This window comes from Molothrus ater, chromosome 33, assembly GCF_012460135.2.
Source record: "Molothrus ater isolate BHLD 08-10-18 breed brown headed cowbird chromosome 33, BPBGC_Mater_1.1, whole genome shotgun sequence".
NCBI lineage: Eukaryota > Metazoa > Chordata > Aves > Passeriformes > Icteridae > Molothrus > Molothrus ater.
The window spans coordinates 641,238-662,699 of NC_071660.1; the positions used below are offsets into that span (position 1 = coordinate 641,238).

The 21,462-nt window shown below is 49.6% G+C and overlaps 1 protein-coding gene and 1 pseudogene across 1 annotated transcript; both read right to left on the reverse strand.

Annotated features, from left to right (window-relative positions):
- LOC118700766 (zinc finger protein OZF-like) overlaps positions 1–21,462 on the reverse strand; it is an 83,496-nt pseudogene that overhangs the window by 2,294 nt on the left and 59,740 nt on the right.
- On the reverse strand, positions 13,849–20,919 carry LOC129046602 (zinc finger protein 239-like). Its single transcript, XM_054518107.1, has 2 exons — positions 20,861–20,919; positions 13,849–15,267 (listed from the first exon to the last, which is right to left on the reverse strand). Exon 2 carries the CDS (start codon positions 15,238–15,240, stop codon positions 14,416–14,418), a length of 825 nt encoding a protein of 274 aa, XP_054374082.1. The 5' UTR covers positions 15,241–15,267; positions 20,861–20,919; the 3' UTR covers positions 13,849–14,415.

The following is a 21,462-nucleotide window of genomic DNA, read 5'->3' on the forward strand; positions in this document are numbered from 1 at the left end:
TCCCTCCTCTGGTTTCAAAAATCATTCCAAAAGACCATTGGTCCTTTCCACGATCCCGTTAGCTTGAGGGTAGTAAGGAGTGTGAAAAGTCCATTTAATTCCTTCATTTTTTGCCAAATCCTGTACAATTCTAGCAGTGAAGTTGGACCCATTATCAGATTGAATTTCCTGTGGTTTTGGGAGAATTCCAAACCATCCCTGCAATGCTTTTACAGTATTATCACCTGTAGCTCTTTTAAAAGCATTGGCCTGGACCATCCCAGATACAATTTCTACTCCTACCAGCACAAAGTGTTTAACTCCTGACTTCTTAAAGGGTCCAATATAGTCTACCTGCCACGCGTCCCATAAGCCTTTACCCTTTCTGAAATGCAGAGGGTCATCTTCCAAAGGATGTCTCTCCAGTCTCCAGTCTGCGATTGCTCACAGGCTGATACGCATGTTTTACACCTTTCCTTGGTGACAGGCCAACGCTGGGCCAGAGCTTCCTTGTACAAATCTTTCGCACCTGTGTGCTGTCTTTTTACATGCAGCTATTCTATAGTTGATCCCAGTCCTCTGTAATTTGTTCCTTTTCAGGGGACTTAGTCTTGCTAAATCATCAGCTTTATTGTTCCACTCTCCTGCTGGATTTCCATCTGTCTCATGAAAGGCTGCCCACCCCAACAAAGTTCCCTTGGCTTGCGATGTTTAAAATTTCTTGCCACTTTTCCTTTTGCCATACTGGAATTCTGTTAACTTCCCAATCATTTTGCTGCCAAAAAGGAAGCCACTCAGTACATCCTTTATACACAGCATAGGAGTCCGTGTAGATGCAGACAGGAGAGGTATTCTGTACCTCATGCTGGAAAGCACTCCAAACAGCTCTCAGCTCCCCAACCTGAGCACTGCCTTCTCCCTCGGTAATGATTTGTTCACCAGAGGAAATGTGGAGGGCTGCTGCCCTGTATCTCCACACCTTCCCCTCCCGTTTAGCAGAGGCATCAGGGAACCAAGAATTTGCTGATTGTTTGGTGGAGAAAGGAGGGGATGTTTTAATTACAGAGGCAGGTTTGTCATGGCTGCTGCCCAAATCCTCAGTTTCTTGGATCGCTAAATTTTTTACAGCTCCTTCTGTTATTGAGAAAATGTTACAGTAATGTTCAATCTGAGCATACCAGTTTGCAACTGAGGCGCTTTGGGCCACCGTGTTGGGGGCGGGGAGGGAGGTCCCAGTAGTGACTGTCTTAATAACTTTGAAAGGGCCTCTCAAGGCAACTGGTTGTTGTCGTGCAATTTTTTCCACTTCTATGAGAGCTAAGCCTACCACAAACAATCCTTTTTCCCAGGTAGTGTATCTTTTCTCAGCATCTTTGAAACCACAGGAATAGAAACCAACAGGCCTTGTTGGACCCTCAGGACCCTGCTGCCAAATGTGTACTGACAGCCCTGAGGAGGCAAATCCCCATTCCAGCTGAAAGGGATCTGTGGGATGGACAGAGTCCAGTGCTTGGTGAGCTGTTGCTTCAAAAATCAGCAATTGCAATGCTTCCTCCTGAGAAGGAGTCCAATCCCATTTCACCCCTTTCCTCAGCAAGTCATAAAGGGGCCTGGCAATTATTGAAAGATCTGGAATGTGTTTTCTCCAGAACACTAATAATCCTAGAGCTTGCAGGAGATCTTTCCTGGATTCAGGCATTTTGATCTGATCTAAAGAGGTTAGGATATCAGGTGGAATACATGTCATACCTCCTTTCCAGCAAATTCCCAAAAACTTCACTTCCTGAGAAGACTTCTGAATTTTCTCTGGGGGCATCTGCAAATCAAGACTTTCTAAGTGAGAGATTATTTTCTGCTGATGTTTCCCTACTACCTCTATTTCACACCCCCCCCCGCCCCCCCCACCCCAGAATGTCATCAATGTATTGATAAACAGCTACAGGATCAGGTTTGGGTATTTTTTCTAATTCCTGGGCTAAAGTAGGGTGGGCCAAAGTGGGGGAGTGTTTGTAGCCTTGGGGAAGCCTAGTGAAAGTGTATTGCTGTCCTTCCCATGTGAAGGCAAATCGGTCCATACCTTCTGGCTGTATCATAAAAAACATGTCTTTGACATCTATAGTTGCCATGATTGAGTGAGCTTTTTCTTGAATTGATGTCATTAATTCAGCCAAATTTGGGACCGCTGCTGTAAGAGGGTCTGTGTTGGCATTAAGCCTGCAGAAGTCTACTGTCAGCCTCCACTTCTCATTGGGTTTCCAAACTGGCCACACTGGCAAGTTGAAAAGAGAATGGGTATTGACTATCACTCCTTGGTCTCACAAGTCCTGTATAACTGGTTTGATGCCCTCTTTGGCACCAGAATGTAGAGGGTATTGTTTTACATGAGTAATTTTGCTAGACAGTGAGGAGGATGCAGCTTGGAGCAGTCTAATGTTAAGACATGGCACACCAAATGACCACAGGAATCCCTCAGAATCTTCCCACTGCCTCCCAGCAATAACATCCATCCCTAATAAATTGTTTGGAATATCCCCAATTTTGACAACTAATTGATTTTCCTCTCCATGGAGCGTGAGTTTTACTAAGGCCACATTCATAGATTCTGTAGTTCCTAGGGCATTTAAAGCACATCATTGTTTCTTTGTTGGAACAATTCTACACTTCTGGGCATCCTTTTTGTTAGTGCAGAGATTTGTGCCCCAGTGTCAATCAGAAAGGTTACAAGTGCCTGTTTGAGGCCTGTGATAGCTGTGATCAGTATATCTCCTGATTTATGTTTAGTGAGCATTCTCAGATCCATCCATGCTCCAGCCCTTCGCTCACCTATAAGGGATGGAGAGCCTAGTTTCTCTGGTTCTGTGTTTGCTTTGGCTCACATCCTAAATTCTGAGGGAGAGGCTGGGAGAGGGTTTCTTTTGGCTCACTGGCTGGATTCTGAGAAGGGAGGGGTGCACTGGGTTGAACTGATAAATTCGGTTTCTGATAGTGCCAATTAGTTATTATTTTCTGTAATTTATCAAGGGGCAAACCATCCATCACCTCTCTGGGGACCCCCCTTTTAACTTCCAACGACCACCAACGTTGGCAGTTAGAGATCTGTTTTCCCTTCCCTAAATTTTCACCGTGAGGAGCCCTGATAAACCAAACACCGTTTGTTTTTTCTGATTTCTCCTCCAGGGTTTTTACAGGTCCATATCATCTACTGTAATTAATCAAATCTACTGCAACCTCGCTCCATGTCCAAACTTTACGGCTGCTGGCAGGTGAATCAGATTGAGAAGCTGGGGGCTGTGAGGGGATGGAGTATGGAGTGAAACCAGGATCAGTAGATCCAGTTTGGTCAGTGGGGTTACCAAGGAATCTATCTAGTCTCTCTACGGGACCCAAGGCCATTATGGTTTTCTGTAAAGTAATTGCTGTAGGTTTAGGAAGCCCTCAAATTAAAGGAGTCATAATTTCAGGCTTTACAGGTAATTGCACTGGTCACTGAAAACCAGGAATCAACCTTTTTCATGAATCATTTGCAGGCAGGTGGCTTTGTGGGCGCCTTCCAAAAGCTGGTCGGGGGCACTGACTATAGCTAAAGGGTCTCCCCTTTCCAAAGGATTAATTCCCCCGGCCCAGAAAGGCACACATTGTGTCAGGGACCATGTGTCGCGCTCATCTCCTGTTGTTAGGAAAACTCCATGTCCCCAGTACCCACTGGCCTCCTGTTCAGTTAATTTAATTTGATCTCCACCAGTGGGGGACACTTGGAAGACATATTCTGCCTCCGATTCTTGTGGGAGGCACCCAAATTCTTTCTTCAGCTTAGTCAATTTGGTAGTGCTGAATGGTATTTGTTTAGTTGTGATATGTGGTTCAAAATCTTCATCATTAATATAGTTATATTCTGTTTTAACCAAGGGTCTCAAATGAGGGCAGCAGTTTTCTCCACAGTTTTTTTACTGCTTCTAGTTCCTTATGGGGATAAATCTGTTTAATGTGAGGAGTTTATTTTCCTCTGCCTGTGTTGAGGAATCAGCATTCAGTGAATTCTTAATGTGTTCCTCTCTAAGGGCAGCTCATAACAGATGGATCTCATTCCTTTCTTCATTTAATTGTTTTCGCCAAATTTCAACTAGGTTTTGAAGGGAGTCCATTATAGCTTTTTCCTCACTTCTTCACTTTAAGAGAGTTTTTATAGCTGCTGTGAGACAAGCTCCCAAAACTGAGCAGAGAATAGTTTTATTTTTGCCCAGTTTGACTTTTGTTTCATGTTGTAAAGAACATACTCTATCAATAACATTTTCCAAATTAAATCAGTTACTTTGTGCCCGTTCTTCTCCTCCGGGAGAAGGTTTGGCATTGTGTTTGGCTAGTAGAGCATAAAATTCAGCTTTAACTTTTGCGCTGAGGTTTTCCATCATTTTGTGAAGGGACCAAACCCATGACAGGGAGGTGTAGACTTAAGGTACACAACCACACAGCCTCTGCTGTGTTTCCCTTGCTTCCCTGGGTGGGTGAAGAGACTTAAAGTGCCTGGGAGGTTCTACTCAGTTACTTCAAGGAGTCCCTTCACTTCCCAGACAGTCCAGATTCACACATACACAAAAACAGTTTCCCTTTTTGCACTAAGAGATCTTTTGTGAAATTCTGAAGGCAGAGCCCTCAATTGAGTATGGGGGTGCTTTTCACCTTGGCGTGTGCAGTTTGTGGGAAATTTGAGTCACTCCCTTTCCTTTTTAGACAACCGCTCACCCCTTTCAGGGTATCGGGCTCGGTGCGGCTGGAGTGAAACATCCTTTCCCTGTTACAGACTACACACAACCCTGCAAACCCCTCTGTCTGTCAGAATCCTGTTCATGATGGCAATTTAATGTCACGATCCACTCGTACAAGTGGGGTTGTGATGGTTCATTAACTGATCTCAGAGTGCAAAAACAACAGAGAGGGGATTTCAGTATTAATCAAAACAAATGCACCTTTTATTAAGTGCCCACAGCAGAAGCAATAGAAGGATTAGAAAGGAGATAAAGGATAGAGGGAGAGAGAAGAAGACAGGGGTGGGAATAGCTACCAATGGAGAGACAAAATCCTCGTGTTCCAGCCAATAGATCCATCTTGTCACGTGGGGGAGAATCTCAAAATCTTTGGTTAACTCAGGGGTCTTTTATAGTCATCCACCAAGGGGAGAACAGATAAAAGACAATGGAGAATTAGTCTATTGAAAATGAGTAAGACAGTCCATGTTCCAAAACAGGACAAATCAATCTCAGCGGTGAGCGAGACCCATTGTTTTCAGGATTGGTGTCTATGAGAAACCAGTCTTGGCCCCGCAAACACACCTGCAGGCAACACTTGGCAAACATCCCACTTCAGTCAGGCCAGTGCCCCTGTGTTAGAATTTTAAGGGTCTCAGTCTCAGTCCTTGGGAGGAGGCTTCCCTTACAGCGCTTGTGAGGCAGATGAGGGATCTTCTATGGGGGGATCACCAGAGTTACCCCAGAAAGTTCATCTGGCCAAGAGGTGGGGAAATTCATGGGCCATTGTGATGAGCAGGGATCGTGAAGCAGGTGTAAGTGTACAGAGCAAGCCGCTCCCTGTCAGCCCCTGCTCGAAGCAGTTGTAACGTGGGGGCACAGCAAGCACAGCTGCAAACAATCACTTGGCCAGCATCCACCCCAACCAGGCCAGAACTCCAGCCAGGGTCTTCAGGGTCTCCCTCTCTGTCCTTGTGATGGTTGTGAGGCAAATGAGGGAAACTTTGGACCGTCTCTTACAACAGTTTACTTTATCTCTTCCTCAACAATCCCCCCTCTGGGAGATATCTTCTGTTATTGGGCCATTGAGTGTCACTGCATGACTGATAACAATTTCATCATCCCATTGTGAGATGCTCTGGCCAGAGGGAGGAGCCCAGCACTCCTACCTGGATATAATTTGACATTTGGAAGAAGAGAGACAGCCTTTTCCCACTGGATTCCCAGAGGAGCAGCTTTCTTTTCCACTGCATTCCCAGGGGAAGTCCAGGCCCATCTACGCCACCACTGGACCTTGAGAGGAAAACTCCACCCTTCTACAGGATCACTGCTTCAACAAAACCCCACCTGTCACTGCAGGAGCACTGCAGCCTCCATTTAATAGGACTGCTACCACCACTGTGACCCACAGGGTGTCAGGTCATATTCTGACTCTGCCAGTGGGGTTTTTTGTTTGTACTATTGCATTTGTATTTTTAGTTTTCCTAGTAAAGAACTGGTATTCTTATTCCCATATCTTTGCTCAAGAGCTTTTTAATTTCAAAATTATAATAATTCAGAGGGAGGGGGTTTACATTTTCCATTTCACAGGAAGCTCCTGCCTTCCTTAGCAGACACCTGTCTTCAAACCAAGACAGAATGTCATCCATATAATGTAGGATAATGGCATCTGGGAGAGTCCTTTGGATGGGAGATAGGACAAGGGCCATGTACCACTGGCATATATAGGGGAGTTTTTCTCAGTTTGGGGGAGGACTCACCGGTGGTACCGCTTCAGAGGTGCCTGTCTGTTCAGGGAGGGGATGGAAAAGGTGAATCTGGGAGCATCTCGAGGATGGAGGGGTATGCTGAAAAAGCAGTCTTTGATATCAATGACCACCAGTCTCGAGTCACAAGGAAGCAAGGACGGAGAAGGAAGGCTGCAAGGGACCCATGTCCTCAATGACTTCGTTAATTTTACAAAGATCATGGAGGAGCGTCCACCTGTCCTTGCCAGGTGTTTTAAGAACAAAGACAGGGGAGTTCCAAGGGCTGTTGGAAGGTACGATGTGGCCCTTGGAGAGCAGCTCCTCCACAAGAAGCTCGAGGGTATGTAATTTCTCTGTTGAGAGGGGCCACTGATCCACCCACGGTGGGGCGTCAGTCTTCCAGGTGATTGTGGGGTGGTGCACTCTGCAGTGGCCCCAAATAGAAATCCCGGGACAGAGGTGGAATATCAAGTCAAGCTCCCCACTGGGACAACAGGTCCCTGGCCCACAGGGTGGTGGGTGCCCTGACTACAAATGGCCTGATGGTGGCAGTTTGGCCCTCCAGTCCCTCTGTTGTGATAATACGCTCGCTCCTCATGGAGATGGCGGCTCCTCCGATCACTGAGGTGACTCCAGTGACAGGAGTCAGCTCCTGGTTCAGGGGCCATTGGGGTTGTGTAATGATAGTAACGTTGGCCCCTGTGTCCACCATCCCTTGTAGGTGGATGTCATTACCTTTATTCAACGACTGCACTTTATAAGGGGCTTGTCTTGGCCCATGATTTCAACCCAGAATGCCATTGGGTGCTCTGGGATATTGTCTATGCTTAATGGCAATAAAAAGGCTTGGGCGATCACAGTCTCTCTGTGCAGGAAGTGTGGTGGTTTTGTGCAGCAGAAAGTGACTGTAATTTCGTCAGCTGGCCCAACACTTTGCACTTCCACTATAATATGTATTTCATTTGGTCCATGAATACAATTACCTATTACCAGCACATCCCTCAGGCCCTCTAGGGGTCCATATTTTCTGGTGGGAATACGATAGAAAGAAGAGTCATCAAATTGTATAGACAAAGCACTCACCAGTTGGTGTCAGGTCCTGACCTGAACTTGCTGGAAAGCCTTGGTGACTCTGGTCTGTTGTTCGGAGTATGAAGAGCTCCGCGGGAATTTCCCACGTATTGGACCTCCAGAATAGTGGGGAGGGTACAGTGAAACAGCTTTCCATTTGCTGTCTTCACACGGGGCCACCCTGCAGTCTGTTGGAAGTTTTTTGGCTGATAATGGTGCTGGTGGTGGTGAGGTTACTGGTGATACCAAAACTGAGAACAGTTGTTAGAATGTCTGTTGCAATCCATACAGTGTGATGAATGGCACCTCTTTGGTGGCTGCTGGTCTTTAGGCATTTTGTATTCTGGACAGTCCTTCAAAAAAAAGGCCCAGTTGCCCACAATTAAAACATTTTGCAGCGTCTTGGGATGTTAAAAAGGCCCTCTCCCTTTGTCATGGTTTGACACTGGCACAATGCCAATGCCCCCATGAAGATACCTTCTCCCTGGTTTCTGCTGTGTGATGTGACCAGGAATAAGCAAAGCAGGCTCCTACTTAGGGAAAAAGAACCAGAACTTTATTAACTACTCTACAACTACAGATAAAAAGGAACACACACACAGGGAAAATGAAAACTTCACAAGTGCATTTCCTCCTCCCCCCACCAAATTTCCAACACAATACATTTGGTTCCTCAAATCACCAACTCTCGGTCCAGCGCCACCTTTTAGACAATCAATCTTCAGTTCATCAAGAGGAGAGGAGTCCTTCTTGTACCATGGGCTTCCCCTGGAAACACAGCTGAAGCCTCGTTTGTTTCCGTGTCACTCGTGGCACCGCCCGGAGTACATCTGCCATTGTGACTTCTTCCTTTTCATGTCCAGTGCTCTCACCACTGAACACGGACCAGAGCTGCTTCTAGGGTTGTCTTTTAAGGATGCTCTGTCCCGATCCAAAAAAGGCACAGTCTCTCCTTTAAGACACCTGTCCCCACAATCTCTCCTTTGGGACACCTGTCCCCCCCATATTTTTTCACCCCCTGGGGCCGAGGGGCACCAACACTGAACCCTCTTGGTTCTGTGGCTATTGCCTCCCCCTGGATGCAGTCTCTGTGTCACAAGGAACATGGTTCTGTCCATGGCTGTACAAAAAGAGTCCAGCAAAAGCTACTCCATCATCTCTTCCCACTAGGATTCTTCTCTATTCTTCTACTATCTCTCACTCGCCCAGACCTCTCTCACACTGGCCCATTTCCTTCCTCATCTTCCACTCTATCTTCTAGGAGAGGTCAATGATCTGTAAAGTTCTCATTCTCCAAAAAGGGGTTAAAAGCTCCTACAAGCGGCCGGCTGAACCCCCCTTCTTCTCCGTCCCAGCCGTGCTGCCGGCACAGGCCCATGTTTATCCATGTTTATCCAGTCTCAAGGTTACAGTCCCAGGCAGCGGCTCTCTCGCGCTCTCTCTCTCTCTCTCTCTCTTTCTCTCTCTCTCTGTCTCTCTGTGTCTCTCAGGGGGGGCTGCCCGATGGCTCCCGGTGTCTCTCTCTCTCTCTTCCACTCTTCCACCCCCGGGCTCAGGCCTACCTCTCCCGGCCACATGGCTTTCCCCTCCCCCTGCCCAGCCAGCAGCTGGGCCGGGGGAGAGACCCGAACTCTTTCCCGCTGGAAACCCCAAAGGGCCCTCCCAGGGGAGAGCTCTGCTTTTAACCCCGTGTTCTCAGAGGCGTGTCCATGTCCCAATGGTCAGGTTAAATGCCAATATTAAAGTCTGAATATCCATTGGCCAAAAACACAGCATCCCAAAAAACACATTTCCTGTCAAACCAATACATTCCACCCTTCGCCTTTGAGAACACACTTTCTAAAATTATTAACAAAATTACAAAACACTTCAACACTTCTACAAAACAAGAAAACCTTCATCTCCAGATTTTACTATGCATCTACCTTAACTCAATACATGCTTTGTTCTTATTCTTCTTTGGTCTCATCTCACAGCTTTACTCACAACTTTATCTTATCATTCTCTCAAAATTCGATTTCCCGGCCAGGGAACCAAAAATGTCATGGTTTGACACTGGCACAATGCCAGTGCCCCCATGAAGATACCTTCTTCCTAGTTTCTGCTGTGAGATGTGACCAAGAATAAGCAAAGCAGGCTCCTACTTAAAGAAAAAGAACCAGAACTTTATTAACTACTCTACAACTACAGATAAAAAAGAACACACACACAGAGAAAATGAAAACTTCACAAGTGCATTTCCTCCTCCCCCCACCAAATTTCCAACACAATACATTTAGTTCCTCAAATCACCAACTCTCGGTCCAGCACCACCTTTTAGACAATCAATCCTCAGTTCATCAAGAGGAGAGGAGTCCTTCTTGTGCCATGGGCTTCCCCTGGAAACACAGCTGAAGCCTCGTGTGTTTCTGTGTCACTCGTGGCACTGCCCAGAGAACATCTGCCATTGTGACTTCTTCCTTTTCATGTCCAGTGCTCTCACCACTGAACACGGACCAGAACTGCTTCTAAAGTTGTCTTTTAAGGATGCTCTGTCCCGATCCAAAAAAAGCACAGTCTCTCCTTTAAGACACCTGTCCCCACAATCTCTCCTTTAAGACACCTGTCCCCCAGAGAGCCCTCCCAGGGGAGAGCTCTGCTTTTAACCCCGTATTCTCAGAAGCGTGTCCATGTCCCAATGACCAAGTTAAATGCCAATATTAAAGTCTGAATATCCATTAGCCAAAAACACAGCATCCCAAAAAACACATTTCCTGTCAACCCAATACACCCTTAGAGATTGCCCTTGCCACGGTGTGTTCAGTGGAAGATAATTTGTCACAGGCCTCATCCATCTGGTTGATTGTTAGGTTCTGGGTCCAAGGGGAGAGCTCTTTATATTGTTTTGCACTCATTGTTCACCTTTGCCAAGGCCATTTTATTTAGCACTTCCTTCTTGGCCTCTGGGCTTTCTATTTGTCACTCAAGTGCAACTTTAAGTCTTTCTACAAATTTTATGAAAATTTCACTTGCCCTTGTTTAATGTTAGTGAAACTCTGTGTAGGTAGGGTGTCATCGAGAATGAGGAGCAGGGATGTCTTTGCAGCAGTGGTGATGTCACTGAGTGCAGCTTCTTGTAAGTCCTTTGCTTGGTCTTGTGGCTTCTGGAAGTCACCTTCTCCTGCCATTTGTTCAAGGGTTAAATTTGGTTTGTTGGCATCTTTTGAATATGTGTCCGCCAGTGATGTGAGATGCCTTTTTTACTGCCTCTCCCACAGCATGTACTCGACTGAGGTGTGAGACTCTGTCCAAAGTTTCTCTCATCTGCCTCATGATCGCCATTGGGGACCACTGAAGAAAAGACCCTTGTCTGAAGTTTCTGGCCCTGTTGGAGAAAGTTACGTGCCAACGGCTCCGAGACCTGAGCACAGTGCTAAGCTATTGTTCACAGGTGTTGTTTGCTGTATGCTACACTGAGCCCAATGAAAGAAGAAGGGGGCATCTTGCCTTTTTGCAGCAATAGCCTTGGAAGCTGTCCCACCTCTCAGCCTGGCTGGATTCTTCTGAGTCTTGGGTGGTCCCCCCACAGAAGACCCTCACCTGTTTTACAACCACCGTGACAGACAGACTGAGATGTAAGGAGCCTCTCCATCAAAGACTGAGACATGAAACCCCCATGTGAAAAGGCCCCTCTGCTCCTTCCAAGGACTGGGACTGAAACCCCCAGCCTGGGGCAGGTGTGTGGGGGAGGCAAGCTGACCAAAGCGAGATGTTTGCCTGCAGGTTGTGACCGCTGGACCAAGAACACAATGGCTCTCGTTTACTGCTGAGAACATGGACTACCTGTTACAGCTATTCCTTATTGTATCTGTTTCCCCTCCCTCACAATTTTCAATAGAGTTATCATAATAAAAACCTCTGAGTTAGCGAGAGATTTCAAGATCTCCCCGACGTGACCTGGTGAGCTCCATTGGCTGGACATCAAAGGACTTGGCTGTTCTATGTTTGGTAGCTATATACCTTCCTTTCTCTTCCTCCCTCTTTTCCTTATTTTTCCCTTTTTTCCCCAATTCCTCCCCCATGCATTTGGTTATTCAATAAAGGTGCATTTGTTTTGATTATCACTGCAAACCCCCCTGTGCCGTGTCGGTTTTTTGCACCCTGAGATCAAATCCACGAACAATCACGAAACCCGTTCGTAAGGATGGATTGTGACACAGGGAGAGTAGGCAATTCATGATATTTTTATTTTCATGCACGACCAAGACACGGTCAGAGAAGGTGGCTTCCAGAAAGTTTTTTAAGAAATGCAACCCCCAACCATATTCCTTAGCCACTTTGCAGAGCTCCTTCAATTCCCCATAGGGGATCGGCTCCCAGGAATTGATTGCAGTCACTCTTCTGCTGTGTTTACATATAATTGGCAAGCCCACAATCTTTTTGGTGAGCTCTGAGCCCTCCCAGTGGCTTCCCTCTGCAGCTTGGCCCAGTGATCCTCAGACTCAGGACCGGAATCCAAGTCTGGGAATCCCTACTCTCATCCTCCGAGGAGGATGGAGGGCACTTGATGACTGCATGGAGCCTCTTGGGGCAGCCAGAATCTGCCTGTTTGTGGGCAGCTGTGGAAGCCAATATGGGCTCCTTCTGGTCGCTGTCATCACCACTTCTGGCTCCAATGTTGTGGGAATGGGAATGGGAGGGACCATCAGGAGAGGAGTCAAGAGAAGAGGGTGTAGGGATGGGGTGTGCACAATGGGGAGGGATTCCCAATAGAGAGGGGAAGTCCCAACATGGACACACTTCCTGACACAGAAGGGAGGGGCAGGGCGTGATTACAGGAATAGAGAAAGTGGGAGGAGGGTCAGAGGCATTGTTTTTGGCAGGACAGGGAGGTGACAAAATGGCCATTGCCTTTGTGGGGTCAGCACCATTTTGTGGAGAAAGGGCAGAAAAACTTGGAGAGGGAGAAGACAAGATGGCGGGGCTGGCCACATTCCTGGTACCATCTGGGAGAACAACTAGGGGTGCTAGAACTGGATATGTGGACATTGGTAAGAGGGTTAGGAGAGAGCCCAAGGCAGAATGGCCAGTGCTGCCCTGGAGAGGGGACAGAGGACACTGGGAGGTGTCAGGGTGATGGCAGCAACCCTGTGCCTGCTGGCAGGATCCATCTCCCAATCCTGCCTGAGGCAGGGAAGAGAGTTTAGGGATGCAAGGGGAGGAACGGGGAGAAGGGGTGTTAAACTGGGGTCCTGAATGTTTCCCAACGTTTTCTACAGACTTAACAATAAGGCCAAAGGATAAAATTTCCCCACTGAAAGATCCCCTTTAACTCAAAGAATGTAGAACCTTTTCCCTATATGGTCCCAGAACTCATTAGAATGAATTCCCTCATAACATCAGGAAAATGCTTGAACAACCAATGAAGAAAACATTTTAAATCTCCCTTTGAAAAATGAAAATTTTCCCCAACAAGGATTCCTTTAACTTGGGTATAAACTTCCCTGTGTGGGTGGATCAGTTTGGCTCCCATCCCCACACTTTCTCCCAACATCCAAGAGGAAAAGAAGGCAAAGGAAAGACAAAAAAGGGTGACCCCCAAATATAGTACTCACATGACAGTGGGTCAACAAAACCTCTCCAGGTTGTCTGTCAGCTTCAACTGATCTTCTCACCTCAAGAAGGTTGCCGGTCACCTGTGTGATTCCCCCAATAAAACTTAGGAGTCTCCTCTGGGAATTGGCTGCTCCGAACATGGCTTAACTTCAGTAGCAAAAAAGCTACTGAAGACACCTCCAGGAATGCTCCGAACAGGTCCCTGTTCAGGCTTCCAGCTGTTGCAAGCCACAAGCCCATTGGTGGTGGAGCGAGAGGCAGCGGAGCTGCGACCTTCCAGAAGTGTCTCCAGTAATGGAGCCGCTCGGTGGCACAGGCACACACACACACACACACACAATCACTGCAGCACACACTTCTCTCGTAGAATCACCAACGACAAAGAAATGGGAAGGGTCTTTGTACGGACGCCAGAGAAGGAGGTTTATTCCAGCCACGCACAAAGGGGTCCAGGGACAAAGACAAAAAGAACAGTGGAAGGTCTGGGTTTAAATACAGGGGAAAAGAGGGGGGCGGAGCAGAGCATCAGGGTCAATGGGCTGAGGGCTCAGGGCAGTACAGAGGGGAGACGAGGGGTGGCAGCCAATAGGGTAAAGGGGGTGGAACACTGGTGTTCAGGCCAGAGCAGGTTTAAACAGGTCCAAAGAAAAGGAAAAAAACCACCACAGTTCAGGGAACTTGTTTGGTTCAGCTAGCTAAAACTAACTAAAAGCAAAGGAGAGCTCTGTCCTGCTGTCTGTCCATCCGCAGACAACACAGTCCCAGAGCAGAAATGAGGAGGAGTGAGTGCAGTTTCTGAAATTAAACTCTGCATTTCTTCTCTCCCTCTTCACTCTCAGGACGAGTCTTAAAAGTACAAAACTTATTATTCAGCATAAACAGAACAGACGACTGGGGATACAAGCACCAAATAGTCAACCCAGAATATACCTCAGGGACCATTCAGTACTCCTTGATGTCACCAAAAGAAGGATTAAATACAAAAGATTTTATGGAGTTGAAAGTCAACAAATCTGCTCTTCCCAAGGAATTCCCATTGTAGGCCTGCGTCCTGATGGATGTTCCTGCCTCTGGGTTTATCTAGCTGCCCACAGGGAATCAGGAAGAAGTGGAGCCCCCCAGCCAGATGCCTTCTACTTGGATCACCAGGACCATGGATCATCAGGGCTCTGCCCAATGGGGGTCACTGGGGATCATCCCATGTGGATCCTCTCATGGAGGATGGAGCTGGAGCAGCGCACAAAGCTCTTCCCACACTCGGGGAACTCACAGGGCTTCCCTTAGTGGCGCCTCCGTTGGTGTCGGGTCAAAGCTGAGCTCGATGAGAATCTCATCCCACACTCCCCACACTCATAGGGCCTCTCCCCGGTGTGGATGCGCCGGTGCAGGGTGAGGGTGGAGTTTAGCTTGAAGCCCTTCCCGCAGTCGGGGCAGCGGAAGGGCCTCTCCTCTGTGTGAATCCGCTCATGTTTGAGAAGATCAGAGCTCCTGTGAAACCTCTTCCCACATTGGGGACACTTGTAGGGCTTCTCCCCAGAGTGGGTGCACTGGTGTTTTCTCAGGTCAGAGTTCCACCCATAGCTCTTCCCACATTCCAAGCAGGTGTAGGGCCATTCCCCAGTGTGGATCACCTGGTGCCGAATCAGGGCCGAGCTTCCTCTGAAGCTCCTCCCACATTCCCCACACTCAAAGGGCTTTTCCCCAGTGTGGATCCTCTGGTGTTGGATCAGGATGGAGCTCTGGCTGAAGCTCTTCCCACACTCCTCACACTCAAAGGGCCTCTCCCCAGTGTGGATCACCTGGTGCTGCCTCAGGCTGGAGCTCCAGCTGAAACACTTCCCACATTCCTCACACTCATAGGGCTGCTCCCCAGTGTGGATCACCTGGTGCTGGATCAGGTCCAAGCTCCGACTAAAACCCTTCCCACATTCCAAGCACTTGTGGGGCTTCTCCCTGCCATGAGGCTTTTCCACCAGCTCTGAGCTCTGGCTGGATCTCGGGCCGCCTTCCTGGCTCAGGGGGGCTCTTTCCTCCCCGCAGCTCCCTGGGCTGGGTTTGCAGCCCCTCCTCGTGCGGAATCTCCAGGGCTTTTCCTCCTCCTCCATCCAGACACGTCCTAGGAATGAAAAATCCTGGTTTGGGGAAAAAAACAAGATGAGAGTGCCTTGGACTGGGAGTTCCTCCTTGCCCAAGTTCATCTCATTAAGTCATTGGGCATCTTGTGTCTCTAAGAACCTCCAAAACACCACGATTCAGCACAAAAGTCCTCCAAACATCAAGACACAGATCAAAAACTTCCCAAACATCAAGATCCAACAAAAGCCCCCTCCAAATATAAAGATTCAGCCCCGACAAAAAAACAAAGCACCAACAATTAGCCCAAGAAAGCTCAGAAACACCAAGATTCACCCCCGAGAAAATCGTGGATCCCAATCCCCTGTCATCTGCTGCATGTGGGGGGGGCAACGCTCCTGGGGCTGGGGTCAGAGGCTGCAGATACAGGGAGAGGTGGAACCTTGTGCTGCTTCCTCTTCCTGTTCCTCCTCCGGTGTCCCCACTCTTCCTCCCACTCCTCTTCCTCCTGCTATTCCTCCTCTTCCTCCTGCTATTCCTCCTTCTCCTGCACAATCCCACCTTCTCCTCCCACGTGCAGCATTTGACCTTTTTGTTCCTCAACCCTGCTTCTCCTTCCCTTCTCCTCCTGCCCCAGGCCCAGCACCCGCTGCCGGCTCCCTCTTGCCCCCAAACCCACAGCATCCCACGGCAGGGGCAGGGATGGAGCTGGGGCGGGTCGGGCTGGGGGAGTGCTGGGCTCTCGGCCGCTCCCGCCCGCACTCGGTCCCCACTGCAGCCGCTCCCGCCAGGACAGCGCGGGGGGGCCCGGCCTTGGCGCTGCCCCACTCCCACCTCCCCAAATTCCGCTCGAGGGGGGCGCTGGGCGCAGGTGGGGAACGCTGAGAGCTGCGGGTCTGCCTGGCAACTGCTGAGTCATCAGAGCCGCGTGCTCTGATTGGCTGAGCTCTGCCTGAGGGCTGGGGCTGCAGCAAGGGGGGACACACAGCTCCAGGGGGGATGTCCCACAAACGCGGGATCCCCATGAAAGGAAGAGGAGGAAAGTGTCTTTACAAACAGATGCTGTGAATCTGATTAAAGATAGGGCCAGGGACTTGGACACAAGAAAGTGACAGGAGAAGCCATCAGCTTCAGAAAATGTTATTAACTGATGACACAGACTGCTGCTCAGCCAAGGTCCTGCCAAATTCATTAACTTCGAGAAGAAGAACAAAGACTTTACAGAGTCATGAATATCGTTTACTATATAAAAGTGGGGAGCATATTAAGGGGGTATATGGTAGGTGGATTGGGAAGTCTGTACTTCTCAAGCACTACAGCCAATGCAGAAAGGGAAAGGGAGATGTGGCCAGGAAAATTAGGATGAAAAGGCAGCTGTGTCCTCCAAGAACTGGACAGACCCCGTGGGAAATGTCTCATGGCCATTCCCATTTTTCTAGGAATGAAATTACTTTTACAGGACTCCTCTGTCTGCTTTGTGGACAGAATCCTCTGGTGATGTCAATTTTTCCACACACCTTGGGACTCGTCTGGAATTCCTTCCACCGTCTGGGGCAGCGGGCAGTGAGTGCAGCTGAAGGTGCCTCACCCAGTTTGGGTGATCGGCCCCCTTGGGGGCGGCAGCACCGGGGACTGATTTGGTACCTGAGAGTGACCAGGAGACAGACGAGTGACACATCAGGGGGGCTGTGAAGAGTCAGCAGGGAGAGAGCACTGAAAATCTCATCAGTGAGTGCACTGGGATCTTTGGGGAGTGAGCATGGCAGGGCACCCATGGAGACAGAAAAGGGAAAGCCAAGAAGGGGTCCTGTGCCAAAGGGATGATGATCCCAAAATATCTCTGAAGGGTCCCTTGGGAGAAGGTTGAGGTAGATTGCACACTCCCTCAGAGGCAATTAAGGACTTGGACACCCAGGGGGGCAATAAGAGAAGTGGAGAAGGGATTTGGACAACAGGGGATGGATGGCATTGGTGTGCTGGGAAGAGACTGGGTGAAGGGGAGTGTGCAGGAATATGGTTAAGGCAGGAAGCAGCAGGAGGAATCTATGTGGTATGAAAAAGAAAAGGGGAGGAAGAGAAAAATACTCAGAATTTGGATGTTTTTCAGCAGAGTCTTATCCTCAACATTTGCCAGCTGATCATTTGTATCCCCGGTTTCCCGGAGAGGAAAACAAGGAGGTCAGGGTTTCAGGGGGTTTCTCTGTGGGGGGCAGCGGCAGCACCGGGCGCAGAGGTGCGGGACCGGGAGCACGGGCTGGGGGCCTGGGGGGAGCTGCGGGGCCGGGCCGGGGCTGTGGGGCAGCCGGGGCTCAGCGCCGGGCGCTGCCTGACCCCACCAGCCCCGGGCAGGGCCGGCAGTGGCCCCCGGCCCCCAGGAGGCTGCGGGACGCCCCGGCCGCTGCCCGGCCCCGTGGAGCTGCCGGCCCTGCCCGCCGGGGGGCGCCTTTGGACACTGCGGCAGGACAGGGAGCGGCTCTGGGATACGGGCTGGGGAGGGCACCCTGAGCACAGGGACGAGGAGCAAGGAACACCTGGGAAATGTGGATTATACATTTTAGCATGGAGATTGTCTTTTAAGGATTTTGTTAGGGTTACTGGAGATACAAATGATTTTGCAGAAAGCTCAGCAGCTCTCAGAGGATGAGCACCCACAGGCACTGAGGGGGGCTGCAGGAGGGACAGAAGAAGGCCCTGCAGCACTTGGGCACAAAGGCCCAGAGGGTGAATGCAAGAAGGGAGCAGCAAAAGGCCAAGCTGAAGGCAAAGGCCAGGGCAGAGCTCCTACAGCCCCTGAGGGATCAGCCCCAGGGCCCAAGGGGGCCCCAGCACCCAGGGCACGGGCTCGGCCACAAGCACCCGGCAGAGGCATTGCCCTCCTCGGCAGGGGACAGCCCACCCAAACAGCCCCTGGCAAGGAATCAGGGCTCCAGCTGCAGGGCACAAGGACACTGCAAGCACAGACAGCAGCACCCGCAGGACCAGCAAGTCCACCCCTTGATGGACATGGATTGGCAGGGCTGTCACAGCTCCCATCACACCAGGGACCCTCCACACTGGAGCCCTTGAGAACATTCAGGTGGGTCTGCATTGAGAGGAGGCCTCTCCTGATGGACACAGGGGCCTCTCAATGCACTCTGAAGCTTAGACCCAAGGCGGAAAAAATGCTAGAAATATGTTTGATTAGTGAGGGGATACGTGGAAAAGAGGAGTGATTTTATTCAACCACTGTTAGCAGATCTGGGAGATGGATTTGAAATGCATGAATTTTTATTTGCTCCTAATTGTTATCATGATTTACTGGCAAGGGATTTGATTCCTAAACTGCGAACGCCAATTAATTTTATAAAAGGTGATACAGAGGCCAGTTCTGTTGTACCTCTGTGTCATATGTCTGTCTGGGCCTGCACTGCCACAGCTGCTGGGGAACAACACGGCACAATTCCACTCTGGGGCTCAGTTACACTCACACACTGGGCTGGCTGGAATAAGATTACACCATGAGAATGTTGTTTCTAATTAATGCTATTTTGATATTGTCAGTTAGGTTTGGGCCAGGGGTATGAGAATCAATTTTTATTCTCTGCAGAAGAAGTAGAAAAAATCTTTATTGCTTTGGATTCTTTTTCCCGTGTGTTTGTGTGGTTGTTGGAATTCCAAAATTTTGGTCTGGGTTTTCTGGTGTTGACCTTCAGGGTGCATTTTGCAAAACTAGAAGAGCTTTAAAGGTGACCCTATAACTGATTAACAGTTAATAGAACACTCTTCAAAAAAAACACTAAAAATTAAAAATACCCCAAACCCTGGCTTTTGGGGGGGGGGGGGGCATATGTGAGTCACGCCCTGGAAGAGAAGCTTCATTCCAGGCAGCCTGCAGAGGAGCTTTAGAAATGCAAATGAACACTGCTGGGCAAAGCCTGGACAATGTACCTGGGTCTCTTGCCTGGGACAGGAGTTGGGCTGATTCCCTCTGCCCCTCACCCCAAGCTCTGCCTGCTTGCCCTGATGGAATTTGCACAGCTCAAGGCAGAGCCCAGGGTGAGGATATCTGACCCTGCAACAGAAACGGGTGAAGCTGCAAAGGGAAACAGCAAATGGAGAATGTTGTGAAATCTTCACTATAAATAAATGAGGGGGGAATCATCCCTCTGCCCACTCCCACATGTGCTGACACTGTCTCTATGTTATATAGGGTATATTAGAGCACTGAGATGTTCTGGCTATCACAAGTTCAGGGAAATCAGTTGGGAATCCAAGTATTTGATGATTAAATTAGAGAAAAGCAGTCAATTGATGCAGTCTTGGCTGAAGGGAGCGCCCAAAAATGGAGAAAAGATGAACGGCCACCAGAACAAATCCTACAACACCGTGCACCAGCCGCTGGGAACCCAAACCAATTCATGTCAGGAGCCACAGAACCCATTTCTCATTTCAATGGCATCATTAGATTACAAGCTGCCCTGGGAATAACCAACCAGACAGCTCCAGCTCCTGACCTTCCTGCTGACCAATCCACTGAAATGAGGAACACAACATTTCACCATGGGATGGGATCAGATTACCTTCCAGCAGAAAAAAGAGGAGTTTGTGGAAAATTCAATTACTCCAACAGCTGTTTGCAAAAAGATGACAAAGGAAAAGTGGTGAAACAGATAACAAAGGAAACAAGAAAGCAGCTCATGCACCAGTCCAAACGTGGAAAGGATGGGAATGGGACACGGTTTTGTGGCTCCCTGGCAGACCATGGGTTAAACGAATGCTGTTTCTCCTCTGATGTGCTACAGCAACTCTCACCTTTTTACCATGCTCCACACCTTGAGAGTGCAGCTCATTCAGCAGCTGAGCGAGGGGATGCAGGTGGCAGCCAGGCCTCCTGATCCAGAAACGGCTACAGAAGGGCAGGGAATGAGGGCACTGAGAACAATCCCAAAACCAAAGAAGACTCAGTAAGAAAAAACCGAGTCAATGAGTGAGTCTGCCGGAGATAGGGCCAGGGACTTGTAGATAAGGAAGTAACAGGAGAAACCATCAGTTTTAGAAAATGTTACTAATTGACACAGACCGCTGCTCAAAGTCCCCTTAGATTCCTGAACTTCCAGCAGAACAAAGACTTAACAGAGCCGTGAATATCGGCTGTTCTACAAAAGTGGGGTTGCACATTAACGAGGACATGCAGTTGGCGGATCGGGAGGTCTGAACCTTCCAAGTACCTCAGCCAGTGGGCAAAGGGAAAGGGAAATGAGGCCGGGAAAATGAGGATAAAAAGGAGGCTGCGAACTACAACAATGGCAGAGAGCGCACGGCAAATGCCCCACGGCCTCTCCCTCTGCTCAGCAATAAAGTCACTTGTACAGGACTCCTCTGTCTCCTCTGGGCACGGAAACCTCCGGCCACGTCAATTTCCCCGCACAGCCCCGGGCACGGGGCAGCCGCCTCTGTCCCACCCACAGGAACCGGGCCGAGCCAGCGCTGCTCCGGCAGCGGCTCCTGCCGAGGCAGCGGCCGCAAGGAGACCGCGGGCAGCCGCTCCCGCAGCGCCCTCACGCCAGCGGCAACACGCGCCGGACACGGCACAACGAACCCGCCTGAGCCCCCTGCCGCCCCCGAGACCCGCAGCGAGCCCCGAGCCCCCGCACAACCCAGCGCGGCTCCCACCTGCGCTGCGGCCGCCTCCCAGCTCCGCCGCCGCCTCACCGGTGGGTCCCGGTCACCCCCTGGATGATCCCGGTCACTCCCAGTGTGTTCAGAATCACTCCCGGTAGGATCCCAGTTGCCCCCAACACGGTCCCAGTGGTCCCAGTCATGCCCTGTATGGTTCCTTTCACTCTCAGTCCCTCTCAGTAAGAGCCCAGTGGGGCCCCAGGTCACTTCAGTATGAGCCCGGTCACACCTTACCCGATGCCATTTGCCCCTGCTGTGGTCCCAGTTGCTCCCAGTATAAGTCCAGTCACCTCCAGTACGATCCCAGTTACTCCCAGTTACTCCCAGTACTATGCCAGTCACTCCAAGTGTGACCCCATCAGTCCCAGTATGATCCTAGTATGACCCCAGCATGGGCCAGCTGCTCCCAGTATGATCCCAGGTGCTCCCTGCATTATTCCAGTTTCTCCTCTTCACCCCTACTACAGACCTGATCACTCCCAGTATGATTCCAGTCAGTCCCAGGATGATCCAAACCATTCCCAGTCCCTCCCAGTACATCTCAATTGTCCCCTGCGTGCTCCCAGTTGCTCCCAGTAGCCCCCAGTGTGGTCCCA